Consider the following 16,547-nt stretch of genomic DNA (forward strand, 5'->3'; position numbering starts at 1 on the left):
CACAAGCTTTAAGAATTTTAAGTATATTTTATTAACAACGTATCCCTTTGATAAGATTATGTTTCAGGAGGCTTTTTAATGCCCTTGACATAAACTGTACACATTATACAAAACCAAGAAAACCACAAAAAAAAAAAATCAAGGTGAGCAAAACCATTTGCAATAAACCTTATTTAAATTATACACAACTCAATGAAATATTCTTACGGAAAATATATAAATATTTTTCTTTCTATGTTACAGTTATACAATATAAATCATATTTCAATGTCTGTTCAGTGACCTACAAACACCAGAACCTCCAAATATGTAGCAGCGTATTACTAAAAAAAAAAAAAAAAAAAAAAAAAAAAAATCATGTGGTTAGGGGAGAATTAAGTCATTTTTTTCACAGTCCCTTACCACTTTCAAAACTAATTTACAACATCTTTTACAATGCAGCTTTAGGGTTTTTGACAGGCCATAAATGGAATATTTTCAACTATTATCTATGAAATTTTTTTGTCCCCCTCCCCCCAAGACTTTGCATTTTGTGCTAAATCAACCTATTTAGTGGCAAAAGTACAAGGTATACTTTTTGGCATAAATTATATTTTTCAAATTAAACATTTTATAAAGAAATTCAAACAAAAAATGTGCAATTATGCATGTTGTGGCATAGCTATCCACCTAAATTACGAAAATACTCCAAGGGGGGAGGGGGACACAGTTTACATGAATCATTTAAAACTTAATCTGAATGGAAAAATACCCTGGGAACCTGGAACTAAAACAAAGAGTGCCTTTAGAAAGATCCTCACAGATTTCAGTATTTTTTGACATGCATCGCTGTTAATCTAACGAAAACTCTTACTGTAGTGATACTCCTGAAAGGAAGCTGAAAATAATGTATTTCCTGAATACAGAGCTAAGAGACTTTCCTAACCTCTAGTTCAGAAAATCTGAAATGTTCTTTTATGCCAGCAGTTGTTCTCATTGAACTATTTTAATCAATTCTAGCTTTTCTTTGAATCCATGCTATAAGGGATTATGAATGAGACAAAACTGGAAGTAAATGACAAATGGGTGTGTGTGGGGAAACCTTACTTCCAAAAGATATTTCCCCAGGTAGTTATAAATGTTATCTCACACAAAATTGGCACCTCATTCTTACCATGCAAAAATAATTATGTTTGGATGAGTTTTTACTAGTTTTATTGCTTAATGATCTGTGCTTTAATGTAGACATAAAAGGCATCCTCTGAATGGAATGAAAACATTTTTTAGGTATAAGTAGCAGTAGACGAATCTAAATAAGCACTGATATCTGTTGGACACTATGCCATTGTAACATGCGCTGACAAACTCAACTTTAATTATCTCAAGCTCTGAATAAAAGAGCTAGAAACTACTCAAATTACCAATTCAAAAGGGCTTATATGCATTATGTTAGAGAAATTTCTAACATATTCTCTATAGTTTATATTTCTCTATAGAGTTTAAAGTCACTGTCTTACAGAATGTCCTTATGCTATCAATCTTCGTTAGAAAATTTTTAATTAGGGTGAGGATTTCTAATTAGAGAGTTTAACTGGGGTGAGGGATTACACACCCCCTCACCCCAAATCTATATAAGCATAAACAGAAAACTGAAATATAAGAAATTTGAGATATTTAATTATTACTAAATTCCTAACTTCCTAATTTATCAGTATTTACTTAGTATGTGAAGCTGAAATGTGTTCTTAAAAAAATTTTCCATTAGAAATGACAATTCACTTTACAATTAGAAATTCACAGTTTACAACCAGCACAACTGCCCAAATTCCTCCAAATTATTCAATAACTATCAATAGTATAAATTTAAATGGTCTAAGGTTAATTTTTAAATCGTGGAAAAAAAAAACTACACAGTATTGACATTTTGGTATTCTATAGTCTGCTACTATTTATAAATTATTTTCTCAATTATTTCTACTACCATGACACCATTCCTAGCTTTTTCCGCTATAATTTAATGTTCTTAAACACATAAGTTAATCACTTGGCACTGCCTATGAGCATTTTTCATCATAAAAGTCTTTTTTTATAGAAACAAGTACTTAAAGAAAAAGTATTAAACCTGTCAGTGAGACATGAATAAACCAAATAGCAGTACAAACTTAGTTTTGACATTTTTTCTTAGTTTACTGATAACCACAAAGCTCTGTCCCCCCAAAGTAAGTGCTACAGGCAAATATTATGACATACACACATACGTCTTTTTAAGTAATAATAACTGAAAAAATCAGTTCACTTCAGAATGAATAAATGAGGTGGGGTCCAGGGATGGGATGGCTGTGGGTACCACCCCTACCCCCCCCAAAAAAGTTACCTTTTGAGAGATTAAACCACAGATGTTATATTCTATGTTAACTGAGGTAGTGTTTAAAACAAATGTCTAAAATATGTTAACCCCATTATGGATATGATTACTAACAACCTCCTTTGGAGTTTTTAACCACTATTTGGTCTAGTATCTCTGACATTTGGTTCTCTGGAAGGCAGTTCAATCATCCAAAACCAAAGATCAAGGTGACAGGCAATGTTCCTAGAAGTACTGTTGACATTTAAATAAATGCATTCAGTAATAAATTAAAAGTTAAAAAAGTATGTTTTATATTCCATTGGATTTTATGAGGGAAAATCTGAAGAACTACTTTGTAACATAAGCAGAAGCTTATAGCCCTTGTCTGCTTTGTTATAAATTGCTACACAGTGCACACAAGAACAATTCACTGAAGTGCAGTTAAAGAGGTGTTATGGAGTGAGATGAAATGCTTCATCCCAACTAGAACTTTCAGTGCCAGTAAATTAAAAACAAAAACAAAAACAAAACAAAAACAAGTATCTCTGAGTTTTGTTTTCTAGTTCACAGGGTTCTTTACAGAGATCGCAAAGAACTAGCCCATTATTAAAAGAATCTGAGCATGGGAAAATATCAATCAATGCACTATCACTGTGTCAAAGCGGGTATGTAATTATAAAAATGGTATGCATAAATGAATTAAAAAAAGGGTCCTAATCAGTCCAGCTGGAATTTCTCTATCGATATATAGACCTCAAAAAAGATAATCTTTCATTTACAAGCATTCTAGCGATGATGGCCATGCTATTTTTTGTACAAATTTGCATATATGTTTTATTCCCACAAAGATTTCCAAATATCCTTAGACACACAAACTGAACAAAACCTTGCCCATATCAATTTTACTTCACAAATGTAGTAAAGGCAATTACTGTACTCATAAATTTACCTACCAAGGCATATAGTCTGTGCAAAACAAGAACAATGATACAAAAATTAAATTACTGCTGCTTTAAAATTTGGTACTTTAGGCTTTTCACTACAATTTTTAGTTGAAAAAACAAGTTACACTAATGTTTTTTTTAAAGGAAATATGGCTCTTCTTTCCCATGGAATGTAAGTATTGTAGGCAGACTTATCTTTTCATCAGGAGAGTCAAAGCATTACTTAATGCTTTCTTTTGCGTAGGTCTATACAGTTCTTACTTGAGTTTATGTGTTTAATTTTTGTTCCATTTTGCTTTGGGGGTGCCAGGGATCAAACCAAAAGCCTCACAAATGCAAGGGAAGTATGCTATGCCAAGCTACATCCCTCAAGTTTCTTTTTACAATGCTGATATGGGAAGTTGATGAAAACAAGTCTACTAAAAATATATGTACTCTATAAATAAAAAATACTTTTGACTTATAAAGGATTTTCTGATTTTAATCAGCAACTGTAGTGAAAAACCTTAATCAGTTCAAATAGTCTATGATAACACATTGCAACAAAACTGAAGAGATGGAAAACAAATAAACTTTATGCAAGTCTAGTAACATAAAAATAATTTATAAGTCCTGGGTTGTTGAGGCTCTTCTTTCGCTTTGAGGCTACAAACCTCTGAAGTAGTGTTTCAAACATTAAGGAGAATGCAGAAGGGCTTAAGTTCCCTCTCAAGACCAGCAGGTACAGCACACCTCACTGTGGTACAGGAGGCACCTCAGAGACACCGACTCCTGGTTTCCATCATTACTTAACAAACAAGGCATCTTTCTATCACCCTAAAATGCTTTCAGAAACAACTGTGTGAAAGGTACTTCTGCATATCCTGTTACTGTCTCACTATTACTATGATCTTAAAATGGAAAAACAGAACACCTGTTCAGGTAATCAGCACTTGGCTCCTGCATATGATGGTAATTAGTACTCTTCAAACTGTGGCAATGAACACTGAAACCCCCCAAGGGCTCAATGAATGTGACAGGAAGTTATTTTGGTTAGGAAATTCTGCAGTTCCAGCTGTCCATGTACCAGTAATTGCTGGAACAGTGTACAGAAGCTACTCCTCTTTTTGCTGTCCAGTCTGTCAGCGCTTTCTCTGAAGCTCTTATGAAATCCACAAAGATTAATACATATCGCATGTATCTATAGACGTCATAAATATGTGGTCAGGATTCAGCAGATGTATCAATGACAGGTTGCTTTGGTAGTGTTGCCAACACAGCCTCTGCTTCTTCATGCATCTAGAAAATAAGTGGTCATTATTCATGAGTTTCAGGTATAAACAACTTTTCTCCCCTAGCTAAAACAGAAACCTTTTAAAAGATTTCAGAACTATAAACCCTACTTACTTGTAAAAACTGTACATCCTGAAATAATTCTTGTATGAACCTTCGACATGGAAGTCTAAATGTGCAGTGTGACAGCAAGTGGGAAACCTCAGAGTAAAGACATATGTCATCAAATGTTTGAGGATACTTCTCCTTAATTCTATGATGAAAGAAAAGACTCTGTTAGTATACTAAAAATGTAATAACTTAGCTATTTTTCTCAAAGGTATCACATTTTAAGTAGTTCCCCTGCCCCCTCCCCAGATAAACAAATATATTTAGGATGACAGCATAAGAATACAAAATATTAAAGTATTTCTACCTCTCACAAACTATGTATTTTAAACTTGGAATTACCCCTTACTATGACCAAAACCCAATTTTTCTTGAAAAATCTAGATTTTTTCCATTAGCATAAATTGCAAAATTGATTAGACTAGGAATGATTTGAATATCTTCAAAATTAAAACATTTTAAAAAATTAAATATTTATTTTTAAAATTGTGGGCTGAAGTTACTAAAATACTCAGGATTTGGGCTGTCTATATTTGTTTTGTTGTTTTTGGGGTCTTACCCGCATACTATCACTCTAACCATCTATACCTTTTTAACCTTTAACAAATGGCTTTTAACAGGATCTTAAAATTCGCTCTGGGATAACATGGAGAAATACACATGTGGGTTAAAGACTGTTCTTGGAACTCTTGCAAGGTCTGCAGTGGAACCCTAATAGTGGAACCCTGATATGGCTATGTTAAGGGCCCAATTTAATCCCACAAGATATCCTGAAGTGTAGGATAACACAAGGTTTGTCCTTTTAGCCTTGCTGCAGGGAACTTAGTTTACCTTAAAGCAGTGGCTTTTCTGTATGGACACAGGAAGACAGTTAATAATATGCTTTGTAACTTGGAAGTTGACTGACTCCAATATTTACTCCCGGGCATCTTCTTTCTCCACTCAGTTGCCCTTAGTTCCTAGCACCCCAAAAGCAGGGTCCCTACAAGGGATGGAATGGACCCAGGGCAAGCTGTGAGCTACCCTGGCATCAAAATGGGACAGGCCAAAGCGCCACAAAACTCAACTATAAGTTGAAAGCATGGTCATAGACAAATGCTGTCATGATCCAAAAGTAATGACGAGACTAGGACCTTGCTGGGGTTAGGAAGACTAACCTGGCCTGAGGACTGTGGTCTGGAATACATAGTAAATGTCCTCAGGAAGAACCAAACTTTAAGTCTGATATATCTCTTACTGTGCTCATACAGAATGACATTGCTAGAAATATTACAAGTAAATTTACTATAACTATTTAAGCAGATTACTAGCTGAGGAAGGAGGAAAGGGACACACTCTGACACACCCTTGTTTGGACCCCACCCTTGAGAGGATCTCCCAGTAATCTCATCAAAATCCTTAGACGAGATTTTGTTAATCTCCTGGAGGTGTGGTCTTACCCTTCTTTGTTGATTTGTTAATTTTAACCCACCTTTGTGTCACCACCCTATATAATTTGCTATGTTAACTAATGTGGGTGCACTGATGGGAGACAGGAGGAGAGACAGAGGAAGAAGACAGAAGAGACAGAAGACAATACAAGAGAAGACACACGGGAAGGCACAGAAGCGAAGGAGACAACACAGACAGAAGATGACACAGAAGCAGAGACAGAGAGAGGTCGGAAGAGACCAGAGGAGAGACTACAGAGACAGTAGAGAGCACAGCAGCACACACAGAAGCAGGGCACAAGGAGGAGCGGTCCTGATCCGGTCCATACACAGCGGCTCGAGAGCACCGAACTCCAGTGGCCCGTGCGGGAGAGAACTGCCCCGAGTGCCCATGGACAACAGAATGACATGATGCATCATTGCGTATCCCCCTCCCGAGTGCGCCGCCCTTGTGATTTTTTACACTGAAGTGCATTTCTTTTGAGATCACTGCTTTTGAGATCACTACTTGTGCAAATAAAAGAGTGAAGGTTCAATTTGAAACTTGTTTTATCATGATGGTGTAATTTGGAAGGGGCGGGGGGGGGCAGGAACCCTCCGCTTCCATTAAGAGAGTGAGTAGCACTGTTTGTAGCACTGTCTTCCCATTGTTCATCGATTTGCTCAAATGGGCACCAGTACTGTCTCCATTGTGAGACTTGTTGTTACTGTTTTTGGCATGTCGAATATGCCACGGGGAGCTTGCCAGGCTCTGCCGTGCGGGCGGGATACTCTCAGTAGCTTGCTGGGCTCTCTGAGAGGGACGGAGGAATCAAACCCAGGTTGATGGTGTGCAAAGCTATCGCTCCAATCCTCATTGAGAAAGAAAAAATAAACAGGGAAAAAACTGAATCAAGAAAACATCAGTTGCTTTATGGTATTAAGATTCTCTCGACTGCTGGGTAGGAGGCAAATGGGAGCAGGGCAGGGCCCTGGGGGAGGGAAGCGGACATTGGTGAAGGGATCAGTGTTGGAACACTGTATGCCTGACACCAAATCATGAAAAACTTGGTAATTTCACTAATTAAATTTAAAAACTAAAAATCTTTTAAAAAAGATTCTCTCAAAAATCATATGGGGGGCAGCAGTAGTAGCCATCAGTAAGTGATATTAAAAATTAAACTTTTGGGGCTGGAGTGATAGCACAGTGGGTAGGGCGTTTGCCTTGCACGCAGCCAAACCGGGTTCATTTTCAGCATCCCATATGGTCCCCTAAGCACCGCCAGGGGTCATTCCTGAGTGCAGAGCCAGGAGTGACCCCTGTGCATCGCCGGGTATGACCCAAAAAGAAAAGAAAAATTAAACTTTCAAAGAATTAAATTACAAATCAAATTAATAATGCTTTCCCCACCCTAGCGACTGCCCCTTATCTGTCAGAGATGTATCCTTTCTTTTTCTTTATAGTGAATTCTTCCACCTTGGAGATTTGGCTCTGATTTCTCCTGAGATGTGTATGTATTCTAAGTCTTTTTCCCTCTGGAGAAGCCCATATTCGCTTCTGAATAATCATCTCTCTTTCTCTCCCCCTGTATTTCTCCAAGAAAATCTTTCTATAGAAAACTAATTTACTTCATTTTAACAAGTAATGGATTATTTTTATCTAATTTTTGTTTCTGCACCACACCCAGTGATGCTCAGGGATTACTTCTGGCTCTGCATTTCTGGCAGTGCTTGGGGGACCATAGGAGACGCTGGGAATCGAACCCAGGTCCACTGCCTAGAAGACAAACACCTTACCCTTTGTACTACTGCTCCAGCCCCAGTGATTAGTTGTTTTTTAATCCACCACTTGTTAATATCAATATATGTATTTTATTGAAAAGTATTCCCCAAAATTAAAAAAGTAGGACAAGTGTTGTTTTTTTCAGTACCACTCTTATGGTTCTGCCAATCTCTTTAAAATCTACCTTGATAGAAGATAGCTGGAATCACAGGTCTGCTTCTGTATTTAATCTGTTATCACTCTACTTTGGTTGAAAAATTACTTAAAATTTTGCACCTAGACATGCCGTGTCTTTGACAACTACAGATGAGTTACTTCATCTAATGTCTGAATTATTTCAAACACCTTTTTCACCACAAAAAGCAGAATACTACATATACTCTTAAGTTTACTTACGTTAAAAGCCCAGTTTCGTGACATTTAGTTGAAACTGAACTACTCAAGTTAACAACTAATCTTAGAACTTCTTTGCGAAGGAGTATACGACACATCGGTGTATCATCAGGAATTGTTTTAACACCTGAAAAGAAGATTAAAATATCTGTGTAACAATTAAAAAAGGCTGTAACACATAGGATCTGTTCTTAAACTCTACCTAAAGATCTAAAACTGAGATAAGTTGTGCATGACCTACCATTTCAGGAGGTCATTACAAAATTCTTTACAAAAAAGCAGAGAGTAAAGTAGTTAACTGTACATCAACAGCAACAAAACTAGTTTCAGTAATAATCTGGACTTATTTTAACAATTTAGACTTCAATCTGGAAACTTACCTAACAGCAATTCTGTGCTTTTCGTGCTACTGGCTGAGCCTTCTTGAGACACTCCATCACTGCATCCAGAAATCCCTGAAAACTTAGAGGGAACCACTTCCAGAGGATTATGGATAGGCTGCTCACACCAATCAGAATATGGAATGTCTTGAAGGTCTGAAGAAGACATTAATTATTTCATTAAATTACCAGAATGGCCTATTTTCAGTCCTGGCATTTATAGGATAGTGGAGATGCTTCCTTGTCATTTCTCTCCAGTGATCAACAAATTAGCATGCAATTATGATTTCAACCTATTTGTATGGTTTAGTAAAATACGTTAAATTCTCAAGACATTTTATACACAATTTTATTTTCCCAAACTAAAAGTAACATGTCTATACAACAATTTAGAAAATTCTAATAGAAGAGGGAGATATAATATGGGAGCTAAGGGATTTGCATGAGGCTGACTCAGATTCAACCCCTGGCACTGCACAAGGTCCCCTGAACACTGCTGGGGGTGATCTTAAAGCAGAGGCAAAAAGAGCCTCCAACTTTGAGATGTAGAACAGTATAAAAAGTGAAGGCACCCTTTTCTAAGCCCTCTCCCAGCTTCCTTTCACCCAAACTGTTTTTGGAAGGAGGGCCCCTCCTGGTGGTGATGTAAAGCCATGCAGGGCTGAGGATCAAACTCAGCTAGACTCCCACCGGCAAAGCATGTGCTCTACAGCTCTTTGAGCTAGCTCCCTGGCCTCTACCACAAACCTAACAGCGCTCACATTAGGAAGATAGTAAAAAATGTTTGTGGGACCTCTTATAGCCTAGTTCTCCCTCTCAGAGAACCTGGGAAGGTACCAAGAACATCCTGCCCGCATGGCAGAGCCTGGTAAGCTCTTCATGGTGTATTCGATATGCCAAATACAGTAACAATGATGGGTCTCATTCCCCTCACCCTGAAAAAGCCTCCAATGTGGCACCACTGGGAAGAGCAAGTAAAGAGAGGCTACTAAATCTCAGGGTTAGGACCAATGGAGACGTTACTGGTGCCTGCTCAAGCAAATTGATAATCAACGGGATGACAGTGATACAGTGATAGTGAACTATATAAGATTCAGATCTTCTGCTTTTTAAATATCTATCTCTTGCTTTCTGGGTATACAAGATTATACTACACTTATTTTCCAACTTATTGTTCTAATTTAATGATTATCAACATATGGCGTGGAAGTGGGGAGAATGGGACTCTCCTACATTGCTGGTGGGAATGCCCACTAGTTCAGCCCTTTTGGAAAACAGTATGGACACTTCTCGAAAAATTAGAAAACTGAACTCCCATTTGACCCAGCAATACTACTCCTGGGTGCATATCCCGGAAAGGCAAAAAAGTATAGTCGAAATGACATCTGCACGTCTATGTTCATTGCAGCACTGTTTACAATAGCCGGAATCTGGAAAATACCCGAGGACCTGAAAACAAATGACTGGTTAAAGAAATTTGGTACTTCTACACAATGGAATATTATGCAGCTGTTAGAAAAGATGAAGTCATGAAAATTGCATATAAGTGGATCAACACGGGAAAGTATCATGTTAACTGGAAATGAGTCAGAGAGGCACAGACGTAGCAAGACTGAAGTCATCTGTGGAATATAAAGTAATAGAAAGGGAGACTAACACCCAAAAATAGAGATAAGAACCAGGGGGATTGCTCCACGGCTTGGAAGCTTGCCTCACGTGCTGGGGGAAAAGGCAGTTCAGATAGCGAAGGGACCACCAAGTAAAGGGTGTTTGGAGGGCCCGCTTGGGATGGGATATGCATTCTGAAAACAGACTCTAGACCGAACATGGTAACCACTGAATACCTCTATTGCAAACCACAACACCCAAACTGAGAGAGCAACAGGGTATGCCCCGCCACAGAAATGAGGCAGGGTGGGGGGGATGAGGCGGGGGTAGGGGGAGGTGCACTGGGATCACTGGTGGTGGAGAACGGGCATTGGTGGAGGGATGGGTGCTGAGCATTGTATGACTGAAACACAATCACAAAGTTTCTAAGTCTGTAATTGCACCTCATGGGGATCCATTACAAGAAATAATAAATACCTTCCCCCCCCAAAAAAATAATTATCAACATAAAAATTACACTTCCCTAGCTTATCAGTTCATGCCTTTAAACTTTCTAGACTACCCTTGCACAGCTAATGTATTCCTAAAGGGGATTTTGAAGTCAACCAAATACTTAAGTATTGCTAACATGAATCAACCTTTTCAAAATTAAATTTCTTGAACCGATGAGAAAAAATGAAAATAAAAATGATTTTTGGTAATCCTTTAAAATAATAACACCAATGAAAACCAGCCCGAGGCAGAATGTCCTGACCCCGCGCCAGACTGTCTTCACGGGGCACCTCAGAGGTAGGTGGGTTGAGTTTCTCTCCCTGCCCCAAGCAGAACCCTGGCAACCAAAAACTTCCAGAACCCAACCGCCGCCAAGCTCAAGGCCACTCTCCACATGCCCAGATGAGCCTCACTCAAGAGGAGATAAGCCTCACCCAAGAGGGGATGAGTCTCACTCAAGAGGGGACTGGCAGAAAAACCCAGGTATGTGGGAACCCATGACTGAGATCTCCAAGCCTGTTCAGATGGCAACTGGGCCTCCTCTCCCAGGTCCCCAGTTTTCCAGTAGCTTGGCAGTCATACCCACAAACTGCACCCCTCCCCCCCACACACATAATCTCATCAACGGCCAAGATCCAGAGACTATAAACTAAAGCTCCTGAAAGAGAGGGCCGAAGAATTTCCTGGACCTCTTACATTCTATCTCACTTGCTTATCAAAAGCAGCACACATTTGTTTGGTTTTAACATACTTGCTTGTATTCTCTTATATTCGGACTTAAATGGGTCCAGAATAAAATATAACAACCTTCACACACTTCCCTCTTATTGTGGTGGGAAGATGCTCGGTGGTGGGATTGGTGTTTGAATATTATCTATAATAAACTACTGTGAACTACTTTTATGAAAATAAAATATATATATATATATATATATATATATATAACAACACCGCTCACATCTTAGGGGCTAGAGAGATAATGTAACACTTGCTTTGCACATGGTAAATCTGCTGGTAAATATGGCCCCAAGCACTGCCACGAGAGTGATCTGTATTTGTCTAGCACTTAAAAGTAAAATGGGGCCGGAAAAGCAGTACAGTGGAGTAGGGAGCTTGCCTCGTGCATTGCGAACCTGGGTTTAATCCCCAGCGCCCTTTGTTCCCTTACGCTCAGGGGTCAGGAGTGATCCCTGAGTGCAGATCAAGAGTAAGCCCTCATCACAGCCAGGTGTGGCCCCAAAATACAAAAAAAGGAAAAGAGAATTTTACTAAAAGTATACATTGATTTAAAAAACAGAACTATTAACAAAAAGAAGTAAAGATTTACATAAAAAATCAGTAATGCTAAAAAAAAAAAAAGAACTATAATAAATTTCTATGGTAAGAGGCCAGAGGGCTATTACAACAGGCAGGTTTTGATTCCTGGCACCTCATATGGTCCCCTGGGCCCACCAGGAGTAGTTCCTGAGTACAGAGTCAAGAGTAACTCCTCACGACAGCTAGGTGTAGCCCCAAAACAAAGACAAACAAAAATATATGTTAATTTTAAGAGTCAGTTGGTAAGTCACCAGAGTATGACAAATCATTCCAGCAGCACAAGTGACAGTGAGAAAGTTATACTTCATGTTATGTATCCATGTTTCAGATAGTTTCAGCTACTTTATATTCACACAATTATTTTTTCGAAGATTACAAAGTAGTTTCAGCTTCATGCTTAAGGAGTGAAAGCTTCTGACTTCCATTTTTAGTGTGGGGGATGAGGGGCTCTGGCCAAACATGGCTGTCCTCTGGGATTCCTCCCGGTGGGGCTCAGAGGCTCACAGGCAATGCTGGGGCTGACTGATCCTGGGTCGTATACAGGACAAGCACCATACCTGCAGTGCTAACTCTTCAGTCCCTCTAATCTTTTCAATCTGTTAGAACTTCAAGCTATTGCTAAAGGTGTCATTAACTCTCACTTGAAAATAAAAAATCATTCCTCTAGATAAGCAAAGATTCAAAATAGTTTGTTCCATTTGGGGCTATGAAACATCTTAAGTATAATGTATAATGGTAACAGAATGCTTTCAGGCACAGGGTTTTGGGTTTAGTTTTTTTAATGAAACATGTGATACTATAGGAATAAAATAATTTAGATGTTAAATGAAACATCAGATAACATGTGGGTAAGAATACAGCAACTATTCATATATACAAATACGCCTTTATATACAAAACTTTTCATGTGGCCTGTAGCAGCATTTCTTGAACTGTGCCAACAAGCAAGCCAGAAATCTTTCAAAAGTACAAACTCTGAGTCTGGTTACAGGGTGGAGCGACTCTTCTAACAAACTTTCAAGCGAAACTGTGGGAGCTGGTCTGCTGATACTACACTCTGAGCAGCCAAAATGCACTAATGCTCTCTGTCTCTCTCCCCCACTCTAACTGAGCTACATAGAAAATAGCTGTTTTACTACTGTTCAAAATTGAATATAAACTCCCCTTTAAAAAAGGTACTATCATAAAGCTAAAAAACCCTGTCATTTTTCCTTTAAGAAGATCTCAATGATTTCAACCTTAAGTTGAAATTTATTAGACTGTAAGTATATCAATAGAAAGAATTACTCTTTCCCCATAAAGGAAACTTAAGATAGACCTCCTGCAAATTAAATTTCCAAAGGACAAGTTACCTGCTTCTGAAAATATAGTATCTTAGAAATTTATACACAACATTTTGCCCCACATTTTTGTTCTGAGACACACCCAGAGGTGCTCAGGGCTTACTCCTGGCTCTGTGCTCAGGGATCACTCCTGGTGGGGTTCTGGGAATCATACCAGTGCTGAGAACTGAATCTGGACCGTGTGGAAGGAAAGTACATGACCCACTGTTTTTTTCCAAACCAAGGTAACATATCCCTGGTTAACAGAGTCATTAGGGAAATTCTGACTCCAGATTCTACTATCTTTCAAGGCCAATCTTGTGTCTTCTTTCCCCTCCTTTCTGATTCATAGTCTCACAAGTTGCCTCTACAATCCATTTCACACTCACTACCAACAGAGGTTCTCTGTTGATGCTGTTTTATCTTAGAACTTTCTATATAACTTCTACTCATTCCTTGTACAACAGACCAACAGTAACTTTTCACATGTCTTCTCTTTCAATTGCTTGCTTGGTTATTTTAGTCCTTAACTAATACCATATACCTACCCTGACAGTGCTTGCTACAAATGCAGACTGTTTCTGTATATTCAATTTATTACACATGAATCACGTATAATAAAGTTATGAATCAATCAGTTTCATTCTTCACTAGGCTAAATAAAACTATAAGCATGCAAGAATTGGCTCTTAGTTCCCTGCCCCTCCACAACTATTTTCCGAGCATCTAGTGTAAAGCCCTGATAGATAACTTCTAACAATCAGCTTCTCTACCTTCACATCTCTGAGATAGGTACTGGTTGTAGGCTTATAATAATCCCAATTAAGAGTTATTTTCCATCTGATGCTCCTCACTATAGCACTTCAAGTAAATAGAAACCAGTTTAACAAAACTCCATAGATAAATACTTGCTGAATGAGAAGAGAAGCAGAATTTGCAGGAACTAAAATTTCATGAACTATATAGCCTAATTATCAATATAGCACCTTCTTTACTGTGTGAAGCACTTGGTAAAGAAGTAATACTTTCAAAGCTTTTCACTTACAGGAAATGAAAATAAATTTAACATAGCTGGACTTGAAGAGATAATACAGTGGATAGGACAGTTGCTTTGCATCAGCCATCTAGGTTCAATCTCCAGCATCCCATATGATTCCCTAAATACCACCAAGAGTAATTCCTGAGTACAGAGCCAGGAATAACTCCTGAGCATCACCAGGTATGGCTCCCTGTTGGATATTAACCTTAAGTATTTTATGCTTCATGTGAATTGCCCCTTTTCGTTCTCCCAGAGAAGCTTACTGTGCTCTTGCTAGCATCCCTAATTTAGTGAGTTTATCTTTAATCTTTCCTTTGTGTTTTACTTCTCATTGTCACAGTTTCCCAGGTCAGTCTTGATTACCTGTAAGACTAAACTTTCTGGTAATTCTGGACTTTGTATTTGTAGTACGTTGTATTTGAAGTGCTGTGTATTTGAACCTGCTTTTCTATTTCCCCTACAGCCTTTTTCTATTTTTACTATAGAGCAATGTTCTTTGGTTAAACACAGAAAGACCATTATTGCTATGCTCCTAATATTTGGGAGCTGAATGACTCTGAAACGTATCTACTCCTGGGCATTGATCATGAACTTGACTCAGGCATTAGTTGCTGTAGTTCCTAACACCCCAAAAGGGAGGTTACGCTGTGGGAAAGGGATAGACCCGGGGCAAATGGCAACGCTACTCCGGCATTGAAATGGGACAGTCTAGAAAGCATAAATGTATGGTTTTGATGCAGGCTGTTATGATCTAAGAGATAGGACCCCCAAGGGGAGGATAAGCAGAAATGGCCTGAGACTTAGTTTGGGAATTAGGGTAAAAATTTTGCTTGCTCTCAGAGCCCAGAGAACTAAGTTTTGAATCTTTCTCTCTTACTGTGTTTATCCAAACAACTGCAAGTATTGAGAAGAAGTAAATGTAATTGTCTAATATATACAACTAGAAGGAAAGACAAAAGCAATGTACATGTCCCTGAGAGACAGTGTGTCTCCTTGAGTTAATCTCAAGAGAACTGCCTCTGCCAAATGTTTTATCTCTGTAAATGATCAATCACAATCAGGTCCTACACCTCAATCCCTCCAATGTTCTGTAAGTATGCGAACAGCTCTGCATTAAACTGGCCATTTTCACAATCATTCTGTGGTCCCCCATCTCTCTGTCTCTCTGCTGGGGATGCCTGGGGAGGACAGGAGGCAGCTCTTGGCCACTGAACGCACATGTTACACAGCACCCTACACTTCCTTCCCCACAAAAAGATAACTGCGACCCTGGACAAGATTGGAAAAAGTCTACTCCAGTGGTTTGCCAAAACTAGGGCTTACTGAGTATGGGACCACTGAAGGGATTAATACCCCAACAGACCCAAGTCCTATTTATGATTTATGTATTATCAGTGTGCTACGACCCATAAGCACACTTCCTAACCCAACAACTGGGAAGTATTGAATAAGAATACTAAGGAGTGGGGTTGAAGCGATAGCACAGTGGGTAGGGTGTTTGCCCTGCACGCGGCCAACCCAAGTTCAATTCCCAGCATCCCATATGGTTCCCTGAGCACCGCCAGGGAGTAATTCCTCAGTGAGCCAGGAGTAACCCCTGTGCATCGCTGGGTGTGACCCCCCCCCAAAAAAAGAGGAATACTAAGGAGAAACTTGGAAAAGTAGTCCAGAGAACTTTGGTAATTTTTTTTTGAGTGGTTAAAAAGGTATCGATGGTTCCACTTGAGGCACATTTATATGAATCTCAAATTGCTAATACACATCACATGTTAAATCATATACAAAAGCTGAATTATATTTATATTTACTTAATCACAAAATACATACTGAGTATATGTATACATATGTATACTATGTAAAGCAGTATAAAGCAATATGCAACTAACTATTTTAAATATCAAAGTGAAAGAGAGACTATAACCTGAAGGACATTACTGAGTGGATAATCAAGTAGCAATCATTATAAGAGATCAACGCGTGAAGGGGAAGAAGAGTAGAGAGGAAAGAGTGTAAACATCTAACCCAGAGTCAGAGAAAGCTTCACAAATAAATTATTCCTGGATGAGGTTAGAACTGCCAAATAAGATGATTTATGTCTGTGTGTGGGCTTGCATGTATGTAAAATAAAGGGGCAAGAGGGAATAGCAAGCAAAA

The 16,547-nt window shown here is 38.6% G+C and overlaps 1 protein-coding gene across 2 annotated transcripts in view; it reads right to left on the reverse strand.

Moving 5' to 3' along the window:
- Positions 1–328: 328 nt before the first annotated feature.
- Positions 329–16,547, reverse strand: part of RICTOR (RPTOR independent companion of MTOR complex 2) — a 127,534-nt gene continuing 111,315 nt past the window's right edge. For both annotated transcript variants that reach the window (XM_055132094.1, XM_055132093.1), the window contains 4 exons: positions 8,616–8,771; positions 8,239–8,362; positions 4,657–4,795; positions 329–4,548 (listed from right to left, as the gene is read on the reverse strand). In XM_055132094.1, the coding sequence (XP_054988069.1) occupies positions 4,474–4,548; positions 4,657–4,795; positions 8,239–8,362; positions 8,616–8,771 (494 nt within the window). In that variant the 3' untranslated portion in view covers positions 329–4,473. The remainder of the gene's footprint in view (positions 4,549–4,656; positions 4,796–8,238; positions 8,363–8,615; positions 8,772–16,547) is intronic.

Source organism: Sorex araneus, chromosome 1 (assembly GCF_027595985.1).
Source record: "Sorex araneus isolate mSorAra2 chromosome 1, mSorAra2.pri, whole genome shotgun sequence".
NCBI classification, from domain to species: domain Eukaryota; kingdom Metazoa; phylum Chordata; class Mammalia; order Eulipotyphla; family Soricidae; genus Sorex; species Sorex araneus.